General features: G+C 38.8%; 2 protein-coding genes across 5 annotated transcripts in view; one reads left to right on the plus strand and one right to left on the minus strand.

The window, feature by feature from the left end:
• Positions 1 to 18,155, plus strand: part of LOC133849143 (uncharacterized) — a 71,564-nt gene extending 53,409 nt beyond the window's left edge. For 2 of the 4 annotated variants that reach the window (XM_062285041.1, XM_062285040.1), the window contains 3 exons: positions 2,646 to 3,046; positions 3,732 to 3,980; positions 14,321 to 18,155. In XM_062285041.1, coding sequence (XP_062141025.1) covers positions 2,646 to 3,046; positions 3,732 to 3,980; positions 14,321 to 15,364 — 1,694 coding nt within the window. In that variant the 3' untranslated portion in view covers positions 15,365 to 18,155. Of the gene's footprint in view, positions 1 to 921; positions 1,336 to 1,490; positions 1,785 to 2,645; positions 3,047 to 3,731; positions 3,981 to 14,320 lie in introns of those variants that run through there. The other 2 variants (XM_062285043.1, XM_062285042.1) reach the window with 2 other exon arrangements.
• Positions 18,156 to 22,567: 4,412 nt separating this feature from the next.
• On the minus strand, positions 22,568 to 23,431 carry LOC133847746 (uncharacterized). Its single transcript, XM_062282941.1, has one exon. The coding sequence runs from the start codon at positions 23,429 to 23,431 to the stop codon at positions 22,568 to 22,570; it is 864 nt and encodes a 287-aa protein (XP_062138925.1).
• Between the last annotated feature and the right edge of the window lie 3,447 nt (positions 23,432 to 26,878).

Below are 26,878 nucleotides of genomic sequence, written 5' to 3' on the forward strand. Positions count from 1 at the left end.
TATAAAATGCATGCCGTAAAAACCAGATGCACAACGAGCCGATGATTTTACCTGTCTGTCTGTCCACTCGCTTGGCCAATGGGGAATTGGATGTGCAATGCCATTTTTCGCTGGTGCAAAATGGGTAGCATAGGCATTTATAAGCTAACCAAATTCAAATTGAGTGTCGATTAAGTATTTCATTCTTACTTATACATACATATTGAATATTTAGTCTGCGCACAAAAGTATGCAATAGTTTTTGCCACTGTTAACAGAGTATTCTTGCAGTCGAAACAGCTGGGCAAGTTTCGTTTTTCAGTTTGTTTTCCTTTCGAATTTCGTTGGAATTGCCGATGGGCGTTGTCCTTGCTTTCATTTTGCGTCCTTGATGCCACCTCCGTTGCTCTCTCGCTCCCTCCTTCTGCCCCATCACCAACCAATTTGTCTTTGGGCATTTGGCAAGGTAACTGTGAATTGTGCTGCATACCTAAGTATCTACTCTAACCATGTATGTCTTCAGCCACACATACTATATACATATATGAAATATATCTGAAAATACGTATACACATTACTAGTTTATGTACTTACCAAATTGTGCCTTCAGTTTTGTGTGTGTGCCTGTGTGTGTGGGAATGAATTCAAGTGCAAATCAGGATTAATCCTTTGTGCTCAGCAGTTGATTACAATTCGCAAATTATGTATGAAAATTGCGAGCGAACAATGAAGGCAACATATAGTACGACTTTAACATAATTTGCAACAGCTCAGTTCCAAATGAATATAACCAAAAGTGAACTGGCTAAATAATACAAACATTTTCTGCGTGTGCGTGTGTGGAGAGAGAGAGAGAAAAAGAGGGAAATATATGCATTTTTTGTAGTCCAATACATCATCTTAGTATTTGTGCTGTGTTTTTTTTTATTGTGCTGTGTTGTGTATTCTGTGTGTGTGTGTGCTCAGTTGCTTCTAATCTTTTACGTGTTGTGCTGTACTGTGTGTTGTTTATTGTGTATTGCACTTATCGAAAACCAATCCAACCCAATCCATTCAATCACCATCCAGCTGAGCCCACTGAGGAGCAACTATGAGTTGATGCCCCAAGGTGCAGGCGACGCCCGACACCTAAAGCGAGGCCCAGTCAGCGAAACAATCCAAGAGTCCACGATCCGTCAGCGCCAATTGAGCGTCCATTGGCGTTGCCAGCTCCAGCTCCAACTCCACCTTCTCCTCCAGAGCGTCGTCGAGCGTTTCTTGTGCCGCAGCGATGCGCTCAAATCGCAAATTTCTTGTGCAGATGCCTGGTGCACATGACGCATCATTGCGCTTGCTGCTGTCTCTGCTCGGCTCAAGGTAAGCACGCAGGGACGACAATGACAATGTGTTTGTGTCCACACTATACGTGTCCACAGTCTTCAGTGTCCTGTACCCAGTGTCCTGTGTCCTTTGTCCAGTGTATTTACGCTTTGATGTGCATCTCTTAACTTCTGTCTTGCCAGCAAGTTGTGTGTTGAAATAACAAAAAAAAGAAATTAAAAAACCAAATCAATGTAGCAAAAAGCAAAAAAAAAGTGTTCGTTGTTTTTTAAATTGTGTCTTTCTGATGTGATTTTTCTTTTGGTATTTGATGGCTTCAGTTCAAATTAATCTTGTGTCTTGCTCTGATTGTCTGACTGTATATGTTGTGAATGTATATACAATATATATGTGTGTGTGTACGTGCGACTGTGTGTGTGTGAGTCGAACTGCAGTTCATGTAATCGTTGTCTGTTTTGAATGCTCAAGCGAAACTCTTTCTCCATGTACGTACTATGCAATCTTTTTCTATCTGCCTCACATGTTTAACTATATTTACACGTGTGTATTCTCCATACTCCCTCTCTCTTTCTCTCTCCTTCTCTCTCTCTCTCTCTCTCTTTGTCTGTCTCTGTATCACTCTGTGTGTGTCTTTTTGTCGTCTCTTGTGAGTTTGTGAGTTTCTCACACTGTGTTCGTTTCAGCCCTGCAAACATGCTCCGCACCACAAAATTAATCGCATGATAGTTGTACTATCGATATCGATAGTTTCACAAATACGTTTTGGCATCGATCGCATTGCAAATGTTTGCAGGGCACTTTTGTGTAGTATGTTCATTGTTCAGTTTCATTCATGTTCATTGCTCATATAACAAGCAAACTTCTTATTATAGTAATTTTAATAATAATGTGTATGACAACAAAAACCGTTCAAGTGGCCAGCCGCCTGCCTCACAAGCTCCAAAACCCATAAATTCAATTCATTACTGAATCTTTTAAACAAAAAAAATCACACACTGACAGCATTGGCAATGTGCACTTAAAAAAACAGCAACATCAATAATCACCTAATCATTCGGCAATCACTTGGACGTAAGACGAACGACAAAACTGATTTGTGTTACAAAATTTTTGCGGACGTACTCTCTTTCACTTCTGCTTCAATCAAGCGATCAATCGGTTCAATCAATCAATCATACAATACAAACGAAGCGAGCAACGGCAAACGGCAGTGGCAACATCAACGGCAAACATTACTACAACAACAGCTTTTTTTTATGCATCGTTTCTCTAATTGGCCAATTGGCCTTGTCTTCCCTCTCTTCTCCTCCCTCTGTCTTCCCTCCTTCCCTCTCTGTGTCTTATAGCCGACAAAACCGATGAGAAGTTCCATCGTCGCGCCTCGGTTAAGATGGGTGTACGGGTTATCTATCGCACCGACGTCTTTCATCATCAGGCCCCGGAGCAATATGCCGCCTATGCCGGACAACACAGCGCCGGGGCAGCGCAATCGCCTCCGGCCAGTGCCACGCCCCCATCAAGCAGCGATGCTCACGCCCACGATGCGGCACCCAGCAGCGCTGGCAGCGGAAGCGCTGGCGGTGGCTGTGGCAAGTCCAAATCCAAATCGGAACGCGGCGATTCGTTCCCCAAGCTGCGATTGTCACCAAAGTCGTTTAGGTTCAGCGGTCGCTTTGGCCGCAGCAAGAGCGAGATCGAAAAGTGTCCCAATGATCCTTTTCATTGCTACAGCAAGTCCTTTCAGGAGGTAAGTGAATACTTATAATACTAAATGGTCTATAGTTAGCATACAGTTACTAACTTTAATATTGCGGTAGTCTTCAAAAAATATTTGAAAAACATTTTCATTATATTAATTAGAACATTTCGGTAGTATAACAGCGTATGAAAGTTTTTTAAAATAACGTAATTTTAACTATAAAAAAAAGACTGTCGAATTTTAAACTTTTCTGCTTAAACTAAAATAATAGGTATAGGAATGTGAAAAGGAAAAAACATCATACATGTTTATATACAAATCAAAAACCATAATTATAGACCGTTATTGAAAACAGCATTTTAGCACAAAAAAAAAGATATACATGTAAATATTTTCAATTGTACAAAGGCACCGACACTTGTGTCCAACATCAATTAACGGATAACCGTTTTGATATAGCTTGCAATGTACACAAAAATATAACGAACGTGTGTGGCAATTGAATCTGGTCACGTAACACTCAGTTTGTGGCAGCTTAACCGATTCCTAAGTAGCTTAGCAATAGTGTTTTCTTTGCTTTTTTTTTGTATAGTAGTTTGGTTTTTCTTTTCTTGCGACCAACAACAGAAAAAAGAAACAAGAGTAACCGGTTAACCGGTAATCCAGTAAAAGGTTTCTGCTTGAGCATCTAATCTAGCGATTGCATCGTCGTCGTCACCTCGTTTCGTTGCAGCACTGCGACAACACTGGCAGCGGCATGCTGCCACCGCATAGTAATGCCGGAGTCACAGGTGGCATTGGGGGCATCAGCGTTGGCCCTTGCGGCGGACCACAGGGATCGGTGGATAAACCGTTTCTGCTGCACGACGGTCGTGTGGGCTTAAAGGCCAGCCTCGACAAGGGTTGGTACACACACGGCGAGGATGTTAACGTAACCATCAACATACGCAACGACAGTCGCAAGACGGTGCGCAAAGTGCGGGTAAGTGCCAAACATTTTGTTACACCACAAACATGCATAGCATGTATGTAAATGTGTAGGTTGCTTGTATGTATGTGTGTGGTGCCCCACCACTATTATTCCACCTGAATGCCATCCACAAGCATCTAGGATATTAGCACCCCAAAATGCCTTAGGTTGCTGCGCTGTCAAATTGAATTTATATTCTTTTAATTATGTTTTAAAATTTCTTGTGGGTTTCCCTGATACAAAATTGGCAGTGGGTTGATTTATATAAATTGTATGGTGTTTGTGTTTTATGGAAATCTATTGACCATCGATATATCGATAACCTTGGTGTCACATGGTCGATAATTAGCGATAGTATCATACATAATGCATAGGAATAGCATAGCATATATATATGACACAAAATAAATCAAACGATTACCGGTAACATAGACTTTCACCAATCGATAAATAATCGATACAATTCTCGATTCTTAGCCGATGAATAATTATCGATTGGAAACCATATATCATAACACTGATTAATTTCGATTGTAGTTAAACGATATTTATCGATATCGCCTATTTTTGTCGGTCAATAATTTTAAAGACCGTATGCCAACAAATTTAATCTTTGGCGTCCTTAGCTTGATATCTTCAAGTCAATCGAAAGCTATCAGAAACATCGATTTTGCTAGTCGATTTATAACCCCATAATTATTGAAATCTTATACAACTTAAGTCAACTGATGATGATTGTAGACAGCATATCAATAACATTTTGTTATTTGTGAACTTGAAATATCTGCAGTAGTTTTATTTATTATCAATTACAAATCCAACAACTAATACTGATAAAGTTGTGTCCTTTGACTTTAACCTTGAGTGACTTCCAAAATGCTGCAGCTATTTGGGAAGAAGTCAATATAAACCAAAATAAGAAATGAATATACTTATCTTTAGATTTCTATTACAGTTTTGCATTGAACGAAAACAAAATGAAATTTTTGCCAGCCACTCAAAACATTTTTTTTTCTTGGTGAACTTCTCGAGACTGAGTCAACATTATTCATTGTTTGTGTTTCGCTTGTTCTCTCTGTCTGCCATTCGCTTCATCTGTATTTTTGTTCATCTGTTTGTCAATTCGTATGTATTTCTGTAACAAATTATGCATACGCAACGTTGCGCTTGCAGGCAAACAAACTGTTGCATTTGTGTGGGCGCTGCTATGAATAATTTACGAGCAGGCAAATAGAGAGAGAGAGAGAGAGAGAGACAGAGTGGGGAAGCAACTGCTGTCGTTATGCGCTGCATGTTGCATGGTCAAACTTTAGCAAGCGAATGAATTATGTGTAAAGCGCACACACATACGCAAAAGCTGCATGCACCATTTGGTCGCAACTGACCGGCAAAGTTATGACATTCAATCAACTTGCAATGGATATCGCAGCACTAGACAGTTACAGTAGCAGTTGTCGTTGTAGTTGCAGTTATTCAACGTTACGTTATTGTGGCCCTTGACTAATACTGCTCAACTTCTTTGGCCAGCTTTAGCCATCTGAGATGGTCTTGAAAAATGAACATTGAGCTGTTTACAGCAGCCAATTAGATGGAAACTCGCTGGTAGTGTTGCTGCTTCTGATGCTGCAACATGTGGCATCTGATACATGCATCAAATAAAAACTGATGCAAAGAGCAGAAGTATTTGTTAGTAATCTGTTCTCTGCATTACGGCAGTTGAAAGCAAAGTATATAGTGGCGGCTTCTTAAATCATGTTAAAATCTGATATGATTGAGATCAGATAAAAATTATAGAAGTTATTTAAGAAAGAATTTTATATGTCAAAAAAGTCAGGTTTAGTTTTTTAGCTGTGTATCTGGTATATTTTGTGATATAAATATTTGAAATTTAATATTGTTGTATAATGATAAACTAAATATAGCCCTCTGTATATTTCACTATTTTTTGGCGAAAAGCGTCTGCTGCTGACAGGTCTTAGCTTATTTTGTATACTACGGTATATTTTGAATGTTATAGTATATCAATATTTCAGTATTCTTTGGTAAATTAAATTTGTATATTTTAAGAATAATACTGCATTGTTCTGCTTTTATTGAAATTCGAGCGTACTTAACTGCCCCTTTCATACTTGTTTTTATTTTTTGCTTCACATTATTCTTCCACTTTAGTGCTACAAACTTCTTTTGATGCTACCCTCTTGGCAGTTGTTTTGATTGCAAACAGCTCTCGAGCTTGAACATGTTGTTATCAATTTGCTTTTGGCCACTTTAACATGGCCACTTGCTTCCAGTTGCTAGTTCACTCTACTCTACGTGTATGTAGTTCAGTTCATTCTAGTTCAATTCAGTTCAGTGCAGTTGAGTCCACATCATTCCATTCGATTCGATATCTAATGTCTTGGCTTGTCCTTGAGCCTGAGCTTGTTATCTCAGCATGTGTTATATGTTGGCTCTCTCTTAATGGCAAATGCTTGTAAGTCAATTGCTCAGATTTTCGAATTAAGTCCAATAATTGCCAATAACACACACACACACACACACACACATATACCACGCGTTTTTTTTTTGGGACGTTTTCGCTCTCAGTGCTGAACAATTGCTTCAGCAATCAAAAGCAATGTAAATACAAACACTCACACAACAACATAAATAAATCAGTTATTCTGATACGAGCAAGTGCAAAGCGACGTATAAATATTATAAACACGTTCACCCTACAACGTGGACAACAACGAAGCTTCAAGCTGCGACTTTTTGCGGTTTGAATTAATATTTGAATAAGCACAAGGCAGCTATGTCAAGTCCAAAGAGTTTGTTTATTTATTATAAATTGCTTTTAGACGTACATTAAAGCAACTAATGAGGATTTCTGTAGTTGCGAATTTATTAAATAAACTTAAGCACTTTATTGACTTTATTCGACAATTTCTATTTACATTGCCTTACATGAATTTAGTTAAATATTATTTTTAATTTATTGTCATTTATTTTTATATTTAACTTGTTATACAAAAGATCTAAGATAATAAATTAAAAAATTTGTGTAGTTAACCGAGCGATGATGCATTTACCCAAAACTATCCATCAAATAAGTCAACTTTTTATGCATTTATTGCTTTTTTAAGCACACAGATTTGCCACGAATTTAGTTAGAGTATTCGCAAATGCGGTGTGTAACAACTGGCAATGATTTCAATTGTGATTGCAGGCACCATTCACGCGTTGAGCGTCGAGTGCAGAACGCTGATTGAGCCTTAAGCTTTTAATAAACACCATGAAACGAATATTACGCATACGCTGTGTGGGCACAAACAAAGCTCTTTATTGTTGTCGTTGTCGTTGTCGTCGTGACTGTTGCTGTTGCTGTTTCTGTTGCTGTTTCCTGTGCCTACGCACAAGAAATCTCGCTGACAAATCGAATGCCCCGCTGGGAAACCACTCGACAACAAGTTTCTGCTGCCCCCAGGGCAGCTGGTGTTGAATGCCTGTTGTAAGAGGGGGACCGAGAGAACACAACACAAATGCAAATGACGTTTAGCCAAAATGAAAATTGCAAAAAGTGTGCGACGCCGACGCTTAGAGTGCAATCTCTTGAGTGTGTTCGTTCGCCCGGCACTTGAGTGAAATGCCGCAAAAGCAGACACACAAGTGGCAAGTGGCAAGGCGACGGCAGAAAGCTCTGCAAATAGCCAAGACATGCCGCTGTGAAAGTGAAAGTATGGACACAGGCAGAGTATGAAAGAGAAAGAAATAGGGAGAAGGGTAGAGGAGAAAGAAAGGAGGCAGACATATGTATGTACATAGTTCGAGCTGGCGTCAAGTTTGAGTTTTAAGGCTTAAGTTGCGACTGCCAAAAGGCGATGGCAGTTCAAGTGAAAATTGTGTTTAGACATTTCATGGGTTGTTCTCTACAGATACACGCACACACATACAAGCACACACACATACAAAGACGACACACACTCGTACAAACACGCATTAAACACTTGAAACGGTTTTTGCCATTGTGCCCGCAGCATCAGCAGTTGATGAAACCCTTTTTTTCTGCACCAGCAAGGCTTGCTGCTGCTTGGTTTGTCTAACACACTCCCACACATACACGCACACGCATAGACTCTTTCGCACAGTCTATAATCACATCTGCGGCATTCGGAAATGTTGCCCGCAAATGTATGCTATGATTTTACATTGTTACATTTGCCATCTGTCTGCACACACACACACACACACACACACACACACACACACACCGCCACACTCGCCCACACATACACCTACGCACTCTGTTAACGGCAACTGTGCGTGCGTCTACTTAACCGAACTTCAGACTGAAATTCTTTGCCACATTTTTCTCTCTTTCTCTTTGCTACGATTAAAGACTAGCAAGTCATTTCCACTTACCAGACTCCCTCTTTCTCCGTCTCCGTCTCTGTCTCTCTCTCTCTCTCTCTGATTGTGTTGTGCTGCTAGATTTTCGCTTGAATGATAAACGCTTGGAAATTGGCTCGGAAAGAGGGAGAAAAAAATGCGGCATAAATGAAAGAAGCTTCATTATGCAAGAGTGTTTGCGCGAGCTTCAGCTCAGCTTAGACTTGTGGCCTGTAGGTTGTATTCAGGCTATTATGACAGATGTTGTTGCCCCCCATTGCGTATACGCAATGCAACACAATGTAGAGAGAGAAAGTGTCAAAGAGAAGGGAAGATTGAGGGGCGGTCTAAAAGTGCAGTTGCTGTGCTTGTTAAGCCTTCATATCGATGACATGCCACATCAAGTTGCCGCAGCTCACTCGATGCTAATGCAAAATGCATAAACTGCTAAACGAAAGGTAGCTTCTATCCACGAGGAGAACGAAGAGGGATGAGAGGAAAGTGGGAGGAGGGAAGGCGAGCAGGAGTCAAGCATTTTGCTTGAGTGCACTCGCAAATGTGTCGAGCGTCGTGGAGAGAAGAGCGAAAATGCCAAAACCATATTGTTTGCATTATTGCTGTCGCAATATTTTCACAATACATTGTTTATTGATGAGCAGACAGTTGAACAAAAACACAAGACAACGACAATGACAGCGACAGACAATGCAAAAGCCGGTTGGCACCGGAAGACTTCAGCTTAATAGAGTTATCAAAAATGCAAAACGCATTTCAAATCCTATTGATTTGTCTGCCGTGAAATATAGTCGCAATACATATGTATGTATATGTTACTTATCTTCAATGTTCACTTTTACTCTTCTACAAAGTTGACAATTTTATTTGCACTTTGTGAACTGCTTTGAATATTGATTTAGTTAATTAATTTCATTTAATATGCTGCATTTGTTCTGGGCACCAAATTTCGCTTTATATTCAATAATGATTAAAAAATTCGCACAAATCTCTCTCCTTAAAATACAACTTGAGCTTAGACGAAAAAAGGAAAGACTGATGCTATTTTAGAAGCTGAACTTTAAAGTTAAATCAATGCGACATTGCGTGGACCTATTATAAGATGGCATTGCTGCAGCTTAGACGTGATTTTATTTGCTTTGATGAAATTAGTCTATCAGCGCAATAGCGTAGCTATTTGCTTAAGCTTTGCTTTTAATTTCACCACCTGCTCAACACATTTCCCACTCTCTCGTTCTCGCTCTCATTTATGTTGGAATTCGTAGCACACAAACAAAAAAAAGCGTTAAATGTCATGTGTTCTGCTTCTCATTAACATTTACGCGTCAATTGGCTGTCGTTGTCGTTGTTGCTGTTGCTGCTGTTTGCTGGTTTCGTGCTGCAATAAATCGGATTAAGACCACAGTTGGTGTTCCGGTTTCTCCACACTCCACACACATTGCGGTGGGATGCTTTATGCCACGCCCACTCGCTACTTATGCACATTCATGGTCAGTTGCTTAATTTGATTCGCACTGTCGCTCCCGCTGCTCTCGTTGCTGTTGCTGTTGCTGTTGTTGTCGGGCTTTAATATTTGATGCAATTGCCCCAAAAAGTATGCTATAAATTTTGCAAATAATTATACCATGGAATTATGCGCAGAAGGGTAGTTGACTTCTACGTAAATAAGCCTACTATGATTATGCAAAATGAGTTTATTTCAATTTTGATTACTTTAAAGTCTCTATATCACAGACATATATACACATACAATATATATTACCTAGCAGCCTCAACTGCGAGGGAAGAACAGATTAACAATGTTCCTCAATATTATATATTTGTGATTGGGTTCGAACTATATATGTGTTAAGTGGGAGAAATATGCCCCTAAGTGCAATTTGGTATTTAATATGTGAGGTATTTATGCACTTCATACTCCAACTATGTTAAAACCTTTAATTTTAGCTACACACTTGCTGTGTTGTTAACTTTGCACTTTATCGAAACCGTCATTTTCGTCAACAACATAATGAAAGCAGCAGTAGCGCCACCTAGTGTGAAAAGTTATTTTCAGTGCTTCTTCTCAAGGTCATTGAGCTTCGTATTTTACTACATATGTGAAGGGTATTTGTGCGTCGAGCAGTCTAGCGCGACTATTACTGCTGTTGTGCACTTTGTGTCCTATTAAATATACATATGCGCATTTATGTGAGCGTCTTTCTCTGTTTGTGTGTGTGTGTGTATATTGTTTTTCAGTTTTTATTATCACATTGCGCTGAATTTGTTGTTTTGCTTTCGCTGTTCTCCTTCTTTGTTGTTCCATTTTTTTATTGACTTTTCCGTTGGCCTTATAAAATTGTGTTCGCCCAGTTTGCCTTCAAGTTGCCAATAAAAGTCAAAAGTCAAATGCTTACACACACATACACAAATACATATTAAATATATACATGTATATGTATTGTGTGCTGAGCAATTTGGGCAATTGTCCAGCTCTAAAGTGGCTCGCACAGCAACAAGTTCCACAATACTATGAGTGTGTGGAATGGGAGTCGTAAAAGCAGAAAAAGCTATAGCTCTTGTTGTTGTCGTTGCTGTTGCTTTTGCTGCAGGTTCGTTGCCTGTTAACAGAACAACACTCGAATGGCAAAATCGTTTCACTAGCTGGCTTTACTCTCCTCCGACTCCTCCATGAAATAATTCCCGCAAGAATAATGATATATATTTCGCACAGTCTGCCTCAGAATTTATCAGTTCATTTCATTTGCGTAACTAAAAGTCAATGCTGGAATTCAATCAAATACAAAAAAAAAAAATCTTTGGAATATGCTTTCGCCTAAGGCTAATTTTCTGAAGTACAATGGTTTTTTTTCATAATTGCTGCTAATGCAAGCATAGTTGTGTAAATAATGTCAAGCATATTTCTCCAATTTATTTGGTGAAACATAATTAATGCTGCAGGCTTAACAAAAATATGCAGACTTAAAGCTTAGTTGTAAACTCAAAAGCAATGCACAGCGTTGACTACATATTATGTTGACAAACATTAACATTAAAACTTTGTTCAAATTGTTGGAGAAATAAGCAAAACTGTGAAGAGTATTTAAACCTCATCGTGTATCTCGTTTTGCTGCCAATTGAGCAGAGCAGAGCGAAGTCCCACAAGTGAAAGCACAGTTCACAATGGAATGTTTAATGAAGTTGACAAGGCAAAAAAATATTAGCATATAGTATTTTGTTGGGATCAAAACTTGATGATTGTGCAAAATGAGCGGACGCAATGAGAGCAAAAGTGAAAGTGAAAGTGAAAGGTAGCTAGGCAGCAAAAGCTCAAGAATAAATTGAAGGACAACTGATTAGATGGCAAGCATTAGATTTTTCTCGTGTGTTTCAATCGCATTTCTCAAGAAAGGAATTATAATGGACTACAGTACCCACTCTAAAAAAACAAACTGCAAAATAATTGGCTTACAATTTAATATTATTGCCAACAATAAATTGATTTTTTGACTCACCAGAGAATAGTTCTAAAGCGTTCGATACAGTTTGATTTTGCTGTACAAATTTACTGCCACTGTAAGCTTGGCAAATATTTATATAAATGGCCAATGTCAACATAAATTTCTGAAATGTTTTATATCTAAATAGTAAATACCCTGTATGTAAGAGAACATCAACAATGTGTAGCATCAGTCTGAGTAATGCGAATGCATATATTTTAAATTCAATTGAAATATAGCAAACTTCATACTACACTATACCATTTAAAAGCTTATCGAATTATTGGTTTATTTAATGCCAATTTATGGAATATAGTTACAAATCCCATTCTCTCTCCCTTTGTGTGTGCTTTTCTATTTTACTATCGAATTACGCATTCGCAACAAAATAATTTCATTTTACTTTTCTCTTTAATTTGTGTCTGAATAATTATAAACTGTTGCATTTCATTGGATGCGGTCATTGGCTGGTCAAACTCTTTGTGCTTTTTCGGTCAGTACTTATGGTGTTTTTTTTTTTCTTCTCGTTTTTTGATTACTGATTTCTGCGCCCCATTATGTGCTTGTGTTGCTCGGAGCGACCTTTTCTGGGCCATAGCTCATTTACGTGTCCTTTACGTGTCTTTCTCTCTCTCTACGTGTCCGTTCGACTGTCGCAAGAGTCGCCACAATGCTTCGATTGCCATCAATTGGACTCTGGGCCATTGGCATTGCCATTTCGGCAGAGCTTGGCCTCCATAAATGGGCCAAATTTCAACTGAAATCTACAGCAGAGCGACGTAAAAAAAGGAAAGTGAAGTGCAGCAACAAATGTCGTATCAATTGCGTGGGCTAGCTCACAACTGCCAACTGGCAACTGCCATCTGGCAAATGAGAGCTGCCAACTGTTCTGTCTGCTATCTACTTTCGTCTGGCTGCCATCTTCTTTCTAGAGATGAGCGACTGCCTTCAAGTTAACATATTTCAAACACACAACAAAAAAAATTTAAATTTCATTCAAGATATTTAAATTCTGATGTAGAGATGTAGGGATTTTAAATGGAAGCTAAATAGCAAACAATTTTCGAGAATAAGTTGAGGTATTGAAATGTTATAAATTCACTAAATATGTGTGCTCTATTAAATCAATATGAATGTTTAACTTTTAGTTAAAGTTGAAAATCAAACATTGTTTGTTATTTCTTAATACTTTTGATTTTTCAATTAACTTTTAAGAAAGAAGCACGCGTGTCACGCACAATAGAACACGACACGCACCCTTCCCTAATCCAATATCCACTGTCCTCTGACCATTGTCCGCATTTATGGACGTAATTGAGTGCATTACTTTTGATTGCCTTGCCCAGCGATAAGCTTGAAATAAGCGCGGCAAGGCAATCAAATAATGCTGCCATCATTTCAGCCTAGACACACGCATACACACACACACACACACACATATATATATACACACACTCACGCACAGACACTCGAGACACTCGCTGTCGACTTCAAGTGATTCACATGACTTTCTTATGAGCTTTGCCCCTTCGACAACTGCCTCATCTGATTGCCACACCCAATAACTGACCTAACCCCTGACCTAATTGAACTGACTGACGGCAGCGCCAAGTTTTACGAGTATCCGCAAGTTGAAAGTGCAAAACCTGTTGATTAACAAAGGGATCTTCTGCCTTACTTACTGGTAAAGTAGTTGGACATTTTTATAGTAGTTTCATTCTCTAGCTGAATATTGCATTTGTGTTTGAAATACTTATCGAAATAAGCATGTTGAGGAATTCAAATTTGTAAATAAGGTGATATTTACAGCTAGCGTTGCCACCTATCATAAATGTATTCAGTGTGGCCACTTTGCGAGCAGCCCTAACCACTTGCTGACCAACAAGCTTTAACATTTTGCTGAATATCAAATCGTTGCCAGGCAGTTGGCAATATTTGTTAATTTAACTGGTTAATCGAAATTCATTCAGTTTAAAATATATAAATATATGGGCCAAGCTGGCAACGCATTTTGAATATTTAATTATGGTAGTATTTAATGTTTAATAGTAAGAATTTTCAAAAAATGTATTAAAGAAATATTTTAAAATTAAAAATTATAGGCAGGCCCCATAAAAAAAATTTCACTGTACTTCCATTTCAAGTTGTTTTTGTTATCTATTTTCCTATTTATAATAATATAATTCCAATAATAATGAAACTAACTTATTTTAAGAGAATGCTGTTTTAAAAACAAATTTCAATTGCTTTTTGTACTATAAAATATTTGTAACTTGCAGAGTGTTTGTGCTTCGGTGTCGACTGCATTCATTTCGCACTGTGAATATTGATATAACACTTGCTGCCAGCACCTTGATTGCTTTGCCCCACGGCGCTGACACTAGCCGCTCTCTCTCTCTCTCTCGCTCTCTTGCTCTCCTCCCTCTCACTCTCTCTATCTGTCTCTGTTTTGTTGTAACCAAGTTTCGCCCTCTCTCTCACTCTTTGCAGATTTGCGCCATTCAGCACGTGGATGTTTGCATGTTCAACAATGGCAAATTCAAGAATGTCGTCGCCGATTCCGACACCATTTCACCCCCGGTGGATCGCACCGTGCCACCCGGCGGCACCTTAAACACCACCGTCTCGCTGCGTCCGCAACGTGGCCCCACCAAGAACTGGATTGCACTCGAGGATACACTGCAACGCAGCACTGAACCAGATGAAATCACCGGCGCCATTGCCGCATCGGCCATACGCTCGCCGAACTTTGTCATGCAGGCTGCCCAACTGCTTGCCGGTCATCCGCTGGCCAGTCCAGCCATGGCCTTGCCCCAGATGCCACAATCGGCTGGAAGTGTTGGCGGCTCTGGCAATGCTGCAAGTGGAGCCGCCGCTGCTGCTGCTGCTGCTGCATCGACTGCTGGCAATGTTGGTGCGGGATTTGTGGATGATCGCAATGTTTTTGCCATCTACGTCTCATACTATGTGAAGGTTAAGCTCACGCTTAGCGGCATGGGTGGCGAACTGTCGCTGAAGCTGCCCTTTGTGCTCGTCCACGTGGATGAGACGCAGCGTCCCGGCTACAGTGGCACCACAGCGAACGCCTCGCACACACTCAGCGAACTGCGCATGGAGAAGCTGGCGTTGCACGATGTGCCCGCTGGTCGCAAGAATGGCAAACGTTGTGTCAACGCCTCCACATCGACATCGTTTGCCGGCGGCGATGGACCCTCGACAAGTGCTGCAGCTGCAGCAGCAGCGGCCGCTGCAGCCGCCTCATCCGGCGGCATTGATGAGATCGAAATGGATTACATTGAGTCTGTGGAGGATGAGTTCAACATTTGTGTCCCAGTGCCCAGTGGTGGTGCTTCGAATAACAAGCGGCGTCTGCAACGCAGCGAGACATTGGCCCACGACTATGAGGATAACGAGGAGCAGGAGAATCAGTTGCAGGTGCAGGTGCATCTCGAGCAGCAGGTGGAGGAGGATCGATTGCAGCGCCAGAAGAAGGCAGCCGAGACAGGTGCGGTGCCCAAGACGACCAATGTTTGATTCTGATGGTCGCAGATGTTTGCCAAGCGCAAGAAGCCATAAGAAATGCGAATGGATTTGGCCTGGCAGCACTACAACAACAAATACAACAACTAGAGAGAAAGTATTAACGTAAGCCAATAACCAACACACACACACTAAAAAAAGAGGAAAAAACTAAAGTCTAGCATAGAGATATTGTACATTCATTGCGCATACGAGATGAGTATTCAGTTTCGGTTTCAAGGAGGCGACCTCCGACACAGTTCCATTAGCTCTCCCTGCTCCCGCCCCCCATTTAACAACCCCCCAACATCATGTCCTGTTCCGCGAAAGGAACAAAAGCATATGGCGCATTATATAATTAGCAGAAAGTTGAATTTAAGCAACCTGACGACACAAACTAAGGGAGGGAAAGGGAAAGAGCAGGTCGAGAAAAAGGATAAAGCATATAGCATAACTACTTGTCAACTTGTCGATCGAAAAAAAGTCAAGTCAGTGGCACACCAAAGTGTTTTAGTTATTGATAGAAGTTTAGCAACAACAAAAAAAAAAAGAAAACACAAAAAAAAGGATTTGGCGCTAAACGACTCTAATTGGCTCATGTCAATAATAGAATGCATTGCAATTGTAATTGCAATTGCATTTCAAATTGAAATTGGAAATTGAAAATGGAAAATGGTAAATTGAAAAAAATGGACAATTGGGAATTTGAAAATCGAACGTTGACATTTGCGTGAACAGCGTTTGCATTTGGAATTGGAATGTCAATCAAAGAAATAGTAAATAGATATTAATCCGAAACAAACGAAAAAAGTGAAGAATACAAACTATACAATGATATTAATCAACTATATACTACCATATATACGAAATAACTTATTCGATATTTGGATCGATAATGGCAAAGCAGCGTAAATGAAAAACAAAAGTATTTTAAATATATCTACACATACAGCATACCACAAACCAATTATATATCGATGTATACCCACAAATAGTTCAATGAAATTGACGTTAATATTGATGTGCAAATACTATACAATATACAATATACAATATACAAGAAAAATTGAAAAATCATATGCAATATACATATACATACACTATATAAATGTAATTCGATGTAGCGAAACAATATTCAGTATACACACAACTTTTAAATGGATCGATATCGATAAGCCATAGTATAACAAACATATTCAATTATCAAGATATCACATATGCTATTCGATTATTATTGCGCATACTTTCTTATAGACCAGATATCGAAATAATGCAAACAATATTAATAATCGAGTTTTTAACAAAGAACAACAACAAAAAATGCCCTTGCAGATCGTCCTTAAGAACAACACCAAAAAGAACAAACAACAAACCTGAACATACAATATATACGATAATAGCCAGTGACTGAAAAGTCTTATGAACAATACATCCTTGAGTCCAATTATTTCTCAAAATGTGTCCCCGCTATAGGATACACATATAGAAAGTACTATAGTTTGTGTGTGTAGGGTTTTCTTCTTCCGATATTTAATTGATGTTCTCAACGCCAACGTTTCTGCTGATCAGCTGAGTTCACATAGACACAGTTTTTCGTATGATACAGTTAACTGGTTTTTGATAGGTGGTAAACAAATACTAATTTAAGATGATGCTAGATTCAACATTGTATTCTTAAGATAGCCATACAGCATCTGGTTAAAGTTAAGCAAATGAATTACTATGGTAAATTAATGCACCAACACTCTCTGCTGTACATTTATCTTTAATGATGTACGAGAGTATTCGTATTATACTCTTATATAGAGTATATTTGCCAGCAAGCAGAACATCTGCAAGGGTATCGAGATAGACGAATACGATTTTTAACTTTGATAGGCTTTGCACATGAAGTTAAGTATTTAGGAATTCAAGAATTTTTGCGGTTTCACCTGAAAATGTATTTACAAAAAGAAAAATGAAAATTGCCTCTGACGATAACATATCTGTGAGTTTTCCTATACAATTTTCCACGCGTTTTTTTTTTCAATTTGATTTTTGCAATTCGATAAAGAAATGTGGAAATAATGATTGGAAAGTTGAGCACCCGTGTGGTTTCTAGTTCACAAACTAATTAAACAGTATTTGCAAACGCTAAAATTGCAAATATTATTAATGAATCAGCGTTAAGTTACATACAGATTGCCTGAATTAAATCATGCTCTGCAATTACCGGCAGTCACCACATCGAGGCCGACACAAAAGTAATCAAAAAAAAAAAAAGAAAACAAAAATACAAATACAAATAATTTGATGTTCTCTTTGATATATAAAACGAATAGAAATGCGAGAACACTTTCGATTGCGAATATTTCTAATCGTACGTAAGGTTGAAAGTATTTATTGAGTTATGCATTTGTAAATGCATTTGAATGTGTGCATGAGACTGAATGTGAATACTTGCATCATAAAATCGAATGAATGTGTTTGAATGTTAGCAATGCTTGTGGGCGCATGTGTTTATGAATGTGACAGTATGAATGACAATATTGAAAAACAAACCGAAAAATCGTACATGAATAAGATAATAATACCAAAGAAAAAAAATGACTATGAATGTGAAAAATGCAAACGAATGTGAATAATAATATGACTATATAAGAAATAAGATGGCTTTGAGTATTGGCATAACTTTAAATATGAATATATATATTGTAATGCATATGCAGCATATTACGAATATGAATACGACTTTGAATTGAATACAATTATGAACTATGTATGACCATGACTATGACGACACAAATGAATATGAATATAGTGACTATGATTATGAATATCAATATTAAATACATTCACACACACACACACACACTCTGACTATATAGTAGACACATATTAGATACATTCGTGTTAAAAGAAGATGCATTGATATGTAATAACTTACTACATCGCAACATCGTAGCTGATTAAGACGATCTCCGCCCGTAAACAAAAGACACCTGATATGCCAACGAAAGCAGATGAATTGTGGACGATAATGATGATATGCCACATTTTAGTAACCAGCAATTGATTGATTCATATACACATCTATATAGTACTATATATAATATATTCATACTCACAAATACAAAAACATATATGCATATGTACTGAATACCAAATGGTGAAATGAAACAATGAAAGAGAAGGGAAACCTACTCGACATTATTTCGATGCGAGGAGTGATTCGTCCACTCATTCGTTCGTGCATTCATTCATGAATTCATTCATTCATTGGTTAGACACTAGTAACATACTATGCTATGGATTTTAAATGTGTTTTTTCTAGACTATAAGCATATTTGCAACTAAATGTTCATGTACTTAGTATAAATGTGTGCAATATGCATATTTATGTCTAGTGTTAAAGCGAAGCAGCTGTCATGAATTTATGGTCAACAAAAGGACTAGTCAGTTAAAACTATATTCAAGATGATTTATGCAACTGAATGGCGAAACATTCATTGGTCTTACATGTCAACACAAAAATATCTGTACTCTCAATTTACCCGAAAATATTCAACATACAAACTAGAACAAAATTATATTAATTAAGGCCATAAAGTATTTCAAATATGAACTAAAAACCAAAAACAAAAAAAATGAAACTAAAACAAAAAACTGAATGTGATGCATTTCTCTGAGGACACAGAAAAAAATATAAAAAACAAGAGCTAAAACTATTTAGTATGACTATATTAACTCTTAACACCCCAAATACTATATACATTCATATATATACATACATATATATACGTATATATGTATATGGATATATCAGTGTATCTGAAATTATATGTGTATTAAATGTATTTAGCTTAAGGCTCATCAAAACTCATCAATGTTTCATCTAGGGAGCTGGACTCTTATAATTAAAAATGTTTTATTCCCCATCCATCCGTATATTTTTTCTCCCCATTTTTTCATTGTTGTTATTTTTTGTTTTTGTTGTTGGCTTAAAATTCGATGGGATTTGATTAATGAATGTCTGGGGTTTATGCAATATATAGGAAGCACGTCATCAAGACCACCCAAAGAAAAACATCGTGAAATAAATGTTAAACATAAAATAATACAAATCCTGCCTTGTGTTTATGTTACAACAGCAAAAGTCACAGCGGGCGTTCCAAAAATATTTGCGTACCATCGAAATTTGGACCATTAACGAATTGTAACTGAATGTGAAGCAAGAGCAGTGTTTACAGCAGGACTTGGCATTCGTCCTTAGGGAGCCGATGCTACGATGCTACGACTGTTAAATAGTAGTTGGCAGCACTGTTCGTTAACAGTTGTCCGAAAGCTTTTCGGAGTACTAACAGCATGATGGACCGGTTGTAAGGCTCGCTTTCAAAGTTTAAAGCTCTAAACTGTCAGCTTAAAAGCTTACTGGTGAAAGCACTTGTCGAAGCATGCAGTGGAATGCAAATTGCAGAGCGTGTGAACATGCTCTATTATTCTTGTCATCGCGTGCTGTCCACTTCTGGTGCGCCGATGGAATATTTGAAATTTAAATCTTTTTATAATCGGGTACACTTGCAGCGTGGCATGGAGATGTAGAAGTTGATAAAATGTAATTAAATACTTAAACATTACTCGCTTTTAAGTGACCCAATTAAAATGTTTAATAGCATATGTTTAATAAAATAAAAAAATATCATCATACCACAGCAAAGTGGAAAATGTAAGAAAAAGTGTTGAATCTCCAAATAGCAAACTTTTTTCAACGGGTAGGTACGGAAAATAGCTGAAAAATGTCAAGACAGAATATAAATTTAACGTTATGGAAGGCCGAAAAGTGCTTAGTTAGCATTTGAAATACCAGGCGAACATAATCAACAGCAAGCAAAAATTGTTTGGCGTCTTCATAGGTGTGAGAGATTTGATGAAAACGCCGTTGTATTTTAACTTAACTTTATTGATTATATTAAAAGTATGACTGGTGAAATTGAAAGCACAAATTCAAGAGGCTTCGCCATGAAGTTGGCTGCGATCGATTAACGGGTTGCCCAACTAAACGTTTGGTGTTGCCAGCATATGGGCAATAGGTGGATGACAGAGTTGCCACAGTACTCCCCCCTCTAGACACGTCTTTCATAAGTTTTTGTGCACCGAGTCTTTGTGGTTAAGGAATCCTCCGTCTCGTTGCTAGAGTCGTTGCTCTCTAAGTATGCTGGTTTCAGTCTGTCCACTGAAATAGATGTGTCCTTGCCATTCATTCGAATCACAAAAACTCGATCTGAAAGCTTGTCGATCACTTGGTATGGCCCAGAGTATGGTGGCTGCAGCGGTTGCTTCACGGCATCGGTTCTCACAAACACATGGGAACATTCGTGGATGTGCTTGTGAATGAATAGTTTAGGCTTGCTGTGATGTGCTGCCGAGATGGGCTTTAGCGCTTGCATGCTTGTTCGAAATTCACTCACAAATTCAGCTGGTCTTGGCGGCGAATTTAAATCTGCAAAATAATCATTAGGCAGATGAAGTGTACATCCATAAAGCATCTCAGCAGCTGAAGCTTGTAAGTCCTCCTTGATGCAAGTACGGAGGCCAAGGAGGGCGGTAGGAAGCACTTTTAGCCACGGTGTCTCGGAGTCGCACATCAACGCAGCCTTCAAGGACCTATGCCAGCGCTCGATCATACCATTTGACTGTGGATGGTACGGAGTTGTATGGATATGATTGCTTCCAACGAGATTCGCTAATGATTTGAAAAGTGCGGATTCAAATTGCGTTCCTTGGTCTGTCGTTATGATCCTTGGACAGCCAAATCGCGCTATCCAGCAGTTCCAAAAAAAGTGTTTATAGTTTCAGGATTCCAATCAATGGGACGCCTGTCATTCTTTTTCATGTTGCGTGTTAAGTCGTTGAGGGGGAGCCTGTATTCGCGAAGCGTGAGGGATGCAGCGTCGATAATAATTCAAAATTCCCAGGAATCGGCCCAATTCACAGATTGTTTGTGGCTGTGGGAAGTTCAACATCGCGCTTATTCGGTCCTGTGGTGATTTTATGCCTTTGCTGCTAACCACATAGCCAAGGAACTGTACCTCTGCCTGGGCAAAATTGCATTTGTCTCGGTTGATGACCAATCCATGTGTCTTAAGAATGTTAAGAACATTTTGCACGTGTTGCTTATGCTGTTCTTCCGAGCTCGACATGATGAGAATGTCATCAACATAACAAAACACGTAGTCAATTTCACGGAAGATCTGGTCAATGAACCGCTGGAAGGTTTGCGTTGCATTTTTTAGTCCAAATGGCATAAAAACAAATTCAATCAAGCCAAATGGAGTGCAAATAGCCGTCTTCTCTATGTCCTCCTGCGCCATGGGAATTTGGTAGTAAGCCTTTTCGAGATCAAGCGTTGTGAAAATTTTCTTATTGTGAAGGCGATCAGCAAAATCCTGAATGTGTGGAATCGGATAACGGTCTGGAACCGTTATTCCATTCAGCTTGCGGTAATCGCCACAGGCGCGCCAAGATCCATCCTTTTAGCCACCATGTGCAAGGGACTGGCCCATGGGCTTTTGGAGTAGCGGCAAATTCCCTTATCAATGAGCGTATTGATTTGCGATTTGGCTGAAGCAAGTTTCTCGCCAGATAATCGTCTAGGTCGCTCAGCTACAGCTGCGCCGCTTGTTTTAATGAAGTGACAAACGTTGTGTGCATGGACTCGCTCGAGAGAAACCATTTTGTCGATCTTTTGCACATCAGCTGACAAATTCGATGACTTGAGTTCCTGCGATTTTTGTAAGTCGTGTGACGGATCAGTGGTGCCATGGTGAGTTGACTTTGAGTTGTCAAGCAATCGTTGTCCACTGACGTCGACGAGGAGATGATGAGCGGCAAGGAAGTCGGCGCCGATTATAGGTGTTTGTACATCAGCGATGATGAATGGCCATGTGAACGAGCGATACAGGGCCAGGTCGAGCTGAAGAGTACAATTTCCGTAGGTTTTGATTGTAGATTGATTAGCGGCATACAGATAAAGTCTGCCGTTGATGCGTGTGTGCGGTGCCATGCTGCGTGGGATCACTGACACCACGGATCCGGAATCAATGAGGAATGATTGGTTTGACAAGCGATCTTTGATGTGTAGACGCCGGTCCAGGCCAATTTGTTGAATGTCGTTTGGAGCTTTGCGGCTGCTGGTGGTTATTGTGCTACCGTTTACCAGCTGAGTCAACGGTAGCATCTCTAGTTTGACGACTGGTAACGTGGACATGCTGGTTGGCACTTGCGTGCATTCTCACCGAATCTAGTGTGGTAGAAACATAGTTTCGAACCGACATCATTAGAGCTATCATGTGGATGCCGTGACAATTGGGCATGTTTTGATTGGCGTAGCTCGCCCTGAAGCTTGTCGACTTTTGTAGTGAGCGCTCGTAATGCCGATGTTACTTCTGACATGCCGGTTTGCTTGCCGCTCAGAACATCAACTTGGTGCTGCTGCTCTGGTAGTGCCGTCGACTCAACAAATGCAGAACCTGGCTCGCTAGCTTCAAGCATTTTATCTGCAATCTCCGCCAATTTGTCAAGGTTGTTCTCGTCCCATACCGAAATGAGCGGTCGGATCGAGTTTGGAAGCTCCGCCAGAAACAACGATCGAATAACTGCCTCGCAGCCCGTGGTTGGTGCTAAGCGCCGCATGTGGTCAAGGATGTCTGACGGTTTCTTGCCAACAGTTTCGCCGCCACGCAAAAGTCTTTTTAGCTTTGAATCAGGTGATTCTGCGAACTTGTCGAGCACGCGCTGCTTTAAAGTGGCATATTTGTTTGTCAGCGGTGGCGATGCGATCAGATCCTCCAGTTTGGCAATGACATCCTCCTCCAAATTCACAGATATAATGTCGAATTTGTTATCGTCAGTGACATTGTGCAGATGAAATAGGCGATCCAACTGAGAAAACCAAAGCTGAGGATTAGTTTTGTTGAATTTCGGAATGCGAAGTTGCACGCATTGCGATGACAATCCAGCTGGTTGGCCATGTGACTGCAGTTGCTCGAGTTGCTGTTTCACATCCCGCAGTTGTTCTGCGAGGTTTTGATCGTGTACCTGCATGTTTGCGTGAAAAAATTCGTCTTCAGTGTCTTGAGCTTGGAATTGTACTGAACGTAAATTGTAGTTGTGTTTTTGCATTCGGGGTCACCACTTTGGCGTCTTCATAGGTGTGAGAGATTTGATGAAAACGCCGTTGTATTTTAACTTAACTTTATTGATTATATTAAAAGTATGACTGGTGAAATTGAAAGCACAAATTCAAGAGGCTTCGCCATGAAGTTGGCTGCGATCGATTAACGGGTTGCCCAACTAAACGTTTGGTGTTGCCAGCATATGGGCAATAGGTGGATGACAGAGTTGCCACAATTGCTTAGCTAGTTGCGCCATCTATCGCCCGAAATGGTGAACCCTCAAAGTATGCTACAAAAATTATATTTCTTGAGCGCCAATTTTTTTTTTTATTAAAATAATAACGATATGATAACAAAGATAGGTGCACTGTTACCTAACTGGGAAACTTAAACAAATCAGAAATATTAAACAGAAAATTAATTATGTCAGCAGCACATAATAAATATAAAGTAAATAAAGATTGTATAAATTGAACCTAAGGATATACGAGAAATGTATGTATAGTATCGCTGTTAATTATTAGGTCAAGACCCGAGCCAGCAGTACTTGACGATGATATCGTTTTAGTCTTCTCCTGACTGTAGTGCGATGACTTGGCGTTAGGCGCTTAGCCAGGCTGTTAGGGTGACCTCCAAGCCTCTCTGTATATTTTTGTGCAATTGCCTGTATTCTATCGCCAATTTTTGGTACTTTGAGGTCGCGCTCGATGTCCGCCGCTCTCATGTACCATGGAGCTCCTAGATCCGCCTCAGCGTCTTGGCTTGAAGTACTCGTATTTTGTTGGGGTGCATTTTACCTGTGATACCGTACACCTGCAATGCGTAGAACAGGCTCGGAGATGAAATGTTCTTGAACACTCGAACCTTATTGTCCAGCGAAAGCTTGTTTTTAGCGGAGAGTAGCCAGGACATACGATTTACCTTAGTTCTATAACAATTATGCAGCAGTGATTCTTTCGTGTGAGTGCAAGTGAGATATGAAATCTAATTAGAGAAGCTAGTTTAAACATTTTGCAGCTTTAAAACTTACTTTAGGCTGCGCAATTTATCAATCTCAGCTGCCTGATAAAAAATCCATTGCATACTTTTACAGCCATCTCTCAAATTGGTGGCAGTTTTCAAAAATCATGGCATACTTTAGGGGGCGCTAAGAATGCCAAAAATATTGCCAGAAACAAGAAAGTCCTTGATATCTCAGAAACTACCAGGACGATTTGGATGTCCTTTGGCATATTGAAAGATATAATCAAAAGTCCCTGATTGACACAAGTTTCAACCGGATCCCTTAAAGGATTTCTGAGTTATCAACAAATTTATGTATACGAAAAATGGCGTTTATCTCCGCTCCTGTAAGGACTTTCGTCCTTTTTCCAATTGATTCTTTAATTTCGTGTCAAGAGCTACCCGTATGCCAAAGGACATCTGCCTAGTCCTTTAAATGGCTGAGTTATGGCGGATTTTCGGACTTGCAGTCAATTTTTCCATGCCTCCCCCTTGCAAAATTTAAGTTGCCTTTTTTGAGAATATTTCTGCTGCATACTTTTAGGTTTGTCATTTAATATGATCATAATTATAGAAAAATGCTCATAATTCCGCCATATCCTGCCGCAGGATGTCGGGACATGTCTCGTTCGCATCGCAAGGACGAACTCTATCGATCGAAACAAACAAAATATCAATTTGTTAACGGATTGGATTGTTCTTTTAGTGACTTTCAAATTTCGAATTTAAAATTGGCGAAAAAAAAAAAATTGTTGGGGATGCTTCAGCTTGCATGGTCTTATACAAGTGACTCAATATGTTTCTGCTTGCTGCTGATTTATGTTCGCCTGATATTTCAAATATTGATTTGGCACTTTTTAGACTTTCGTGGCGGTTGCAAGAAGCCAACACCAGCAACAACAACAACTATAACATCAATAATTACAACAACGGACACGGCGGACAGAGCGGACAGTGTCAGTGTTGTTGTTGTCTACTCGATACCGCCACAAACTGCAGAGAATTTAAAGTTGATTGTAACCGACAGAAAGGCAAACCCGTTAAAATTCAAAACCAATTATATTTATTATAATCTTTATTTTTTATCTTATTTCTGTTAAATCTTCAAAGATCTTTCCTGGACTTACCTTTTTGTAATCAGGACACCTAGCTCTATCGATTGACATTACCGATCGATAGAGAAATTACTTGTGACTTGAGCAAGGGAATAATAAACGAATTGATTTGTTTACATAAATTTTTAATAATTTTTATTTGATTTTTAATAATAAATATATTAATTTATTTATTTTCTTTCATTTTTATAATTTCTTTTTCTTTTCTTTTTATAATTTTCCGTCCTACTGGAATCCATTTTGTGGTGCGCTTGGTTTTTTGTTGTTTTTATTTTTTTTTGCTCAACCACAATAGTTTTTCTCTTTGCGTAGTTATCATATTTCATTATCTGAGTATGTGTGTGTGTATTGGTGTGAGTGTGTGTATGTATTAACTCATGCTTACATAGACATCGACATACACAGACCGACACACGAGCAGATCAATTTGAAGATCAATATTAAAATCATTTGGTTAGCTACATAAAAATGATTATGTCGATAAGCAGCATAATTGAAACAGTTAAAAAATTGAAGGAGTTAAGTTAGTGGTAAAAGCGTACGGAAACGAATATAACATGTTGAATGTTGCACGTGGCAAATATGAAACACAATGGTTTTTCCTCATTGTTGATGTTATTAATTGACACGAATGCGATTTCATGCAGATCTCTCAACCCGCATGAAATGCAGTTAAGTATGCCGTTTCTAGTCACATATAAAATGTATTTATATATTGTATATATCTATGATGTATGTATGTATGTCTATATATATGTATAGATATATCTTTTGATGCTGCTGATGTATATGTATATATTTTTAAGTTTTCTTTACACCTTCGTTACTCATTCGATTCAGATCTTATCTTTTTGTTTATTTTTATATTCTTTTCAATTTTTTTTTGATTTGGGAGGCAAAAAAGGCACTACAATCTAATAAGTTAAGACGATAATGACCAAAAATAAGTTAGTAATGTATATATAAATATATATATATATACATAGATGTAGTATATATGTATAAGCCTGTTATATAGTCAGTTTTCAACTTGTGTTCTAATTTCGAATTTAAAAAACATGCACAAAAATTGGTGTTTCAAGTACTCGAAGTAATGCTTAAAAATTCGTTTAAAATTTCTAATTTCTTTTTTTTACTGTTACACGCTCTTCCACGCTCCATATTCGTTTTTCCTACATTCATCATTATCTACGTCTACGTTTATCTTCTTCGATTTGATTTGCTTTTGTTTCGTTAATGAGGCAAGTTCAAAATGTTAG

This window comes from Drosophila sulfurigaster, chromosome X, assembly GCF_023558435.1.
Source record: "Drosophila sulfurigaster albostrigata strain 15112-1811.04 chromosome X, ASM2355843v2, whole genome shotgun sequence".
Classification (NCBI taxonomy): Eukaryota; Metazoa; Arthropoda; class Insecta; order Diptera; family Drosophilidae; genus Drosophila; species Drosophila sulfurigaster.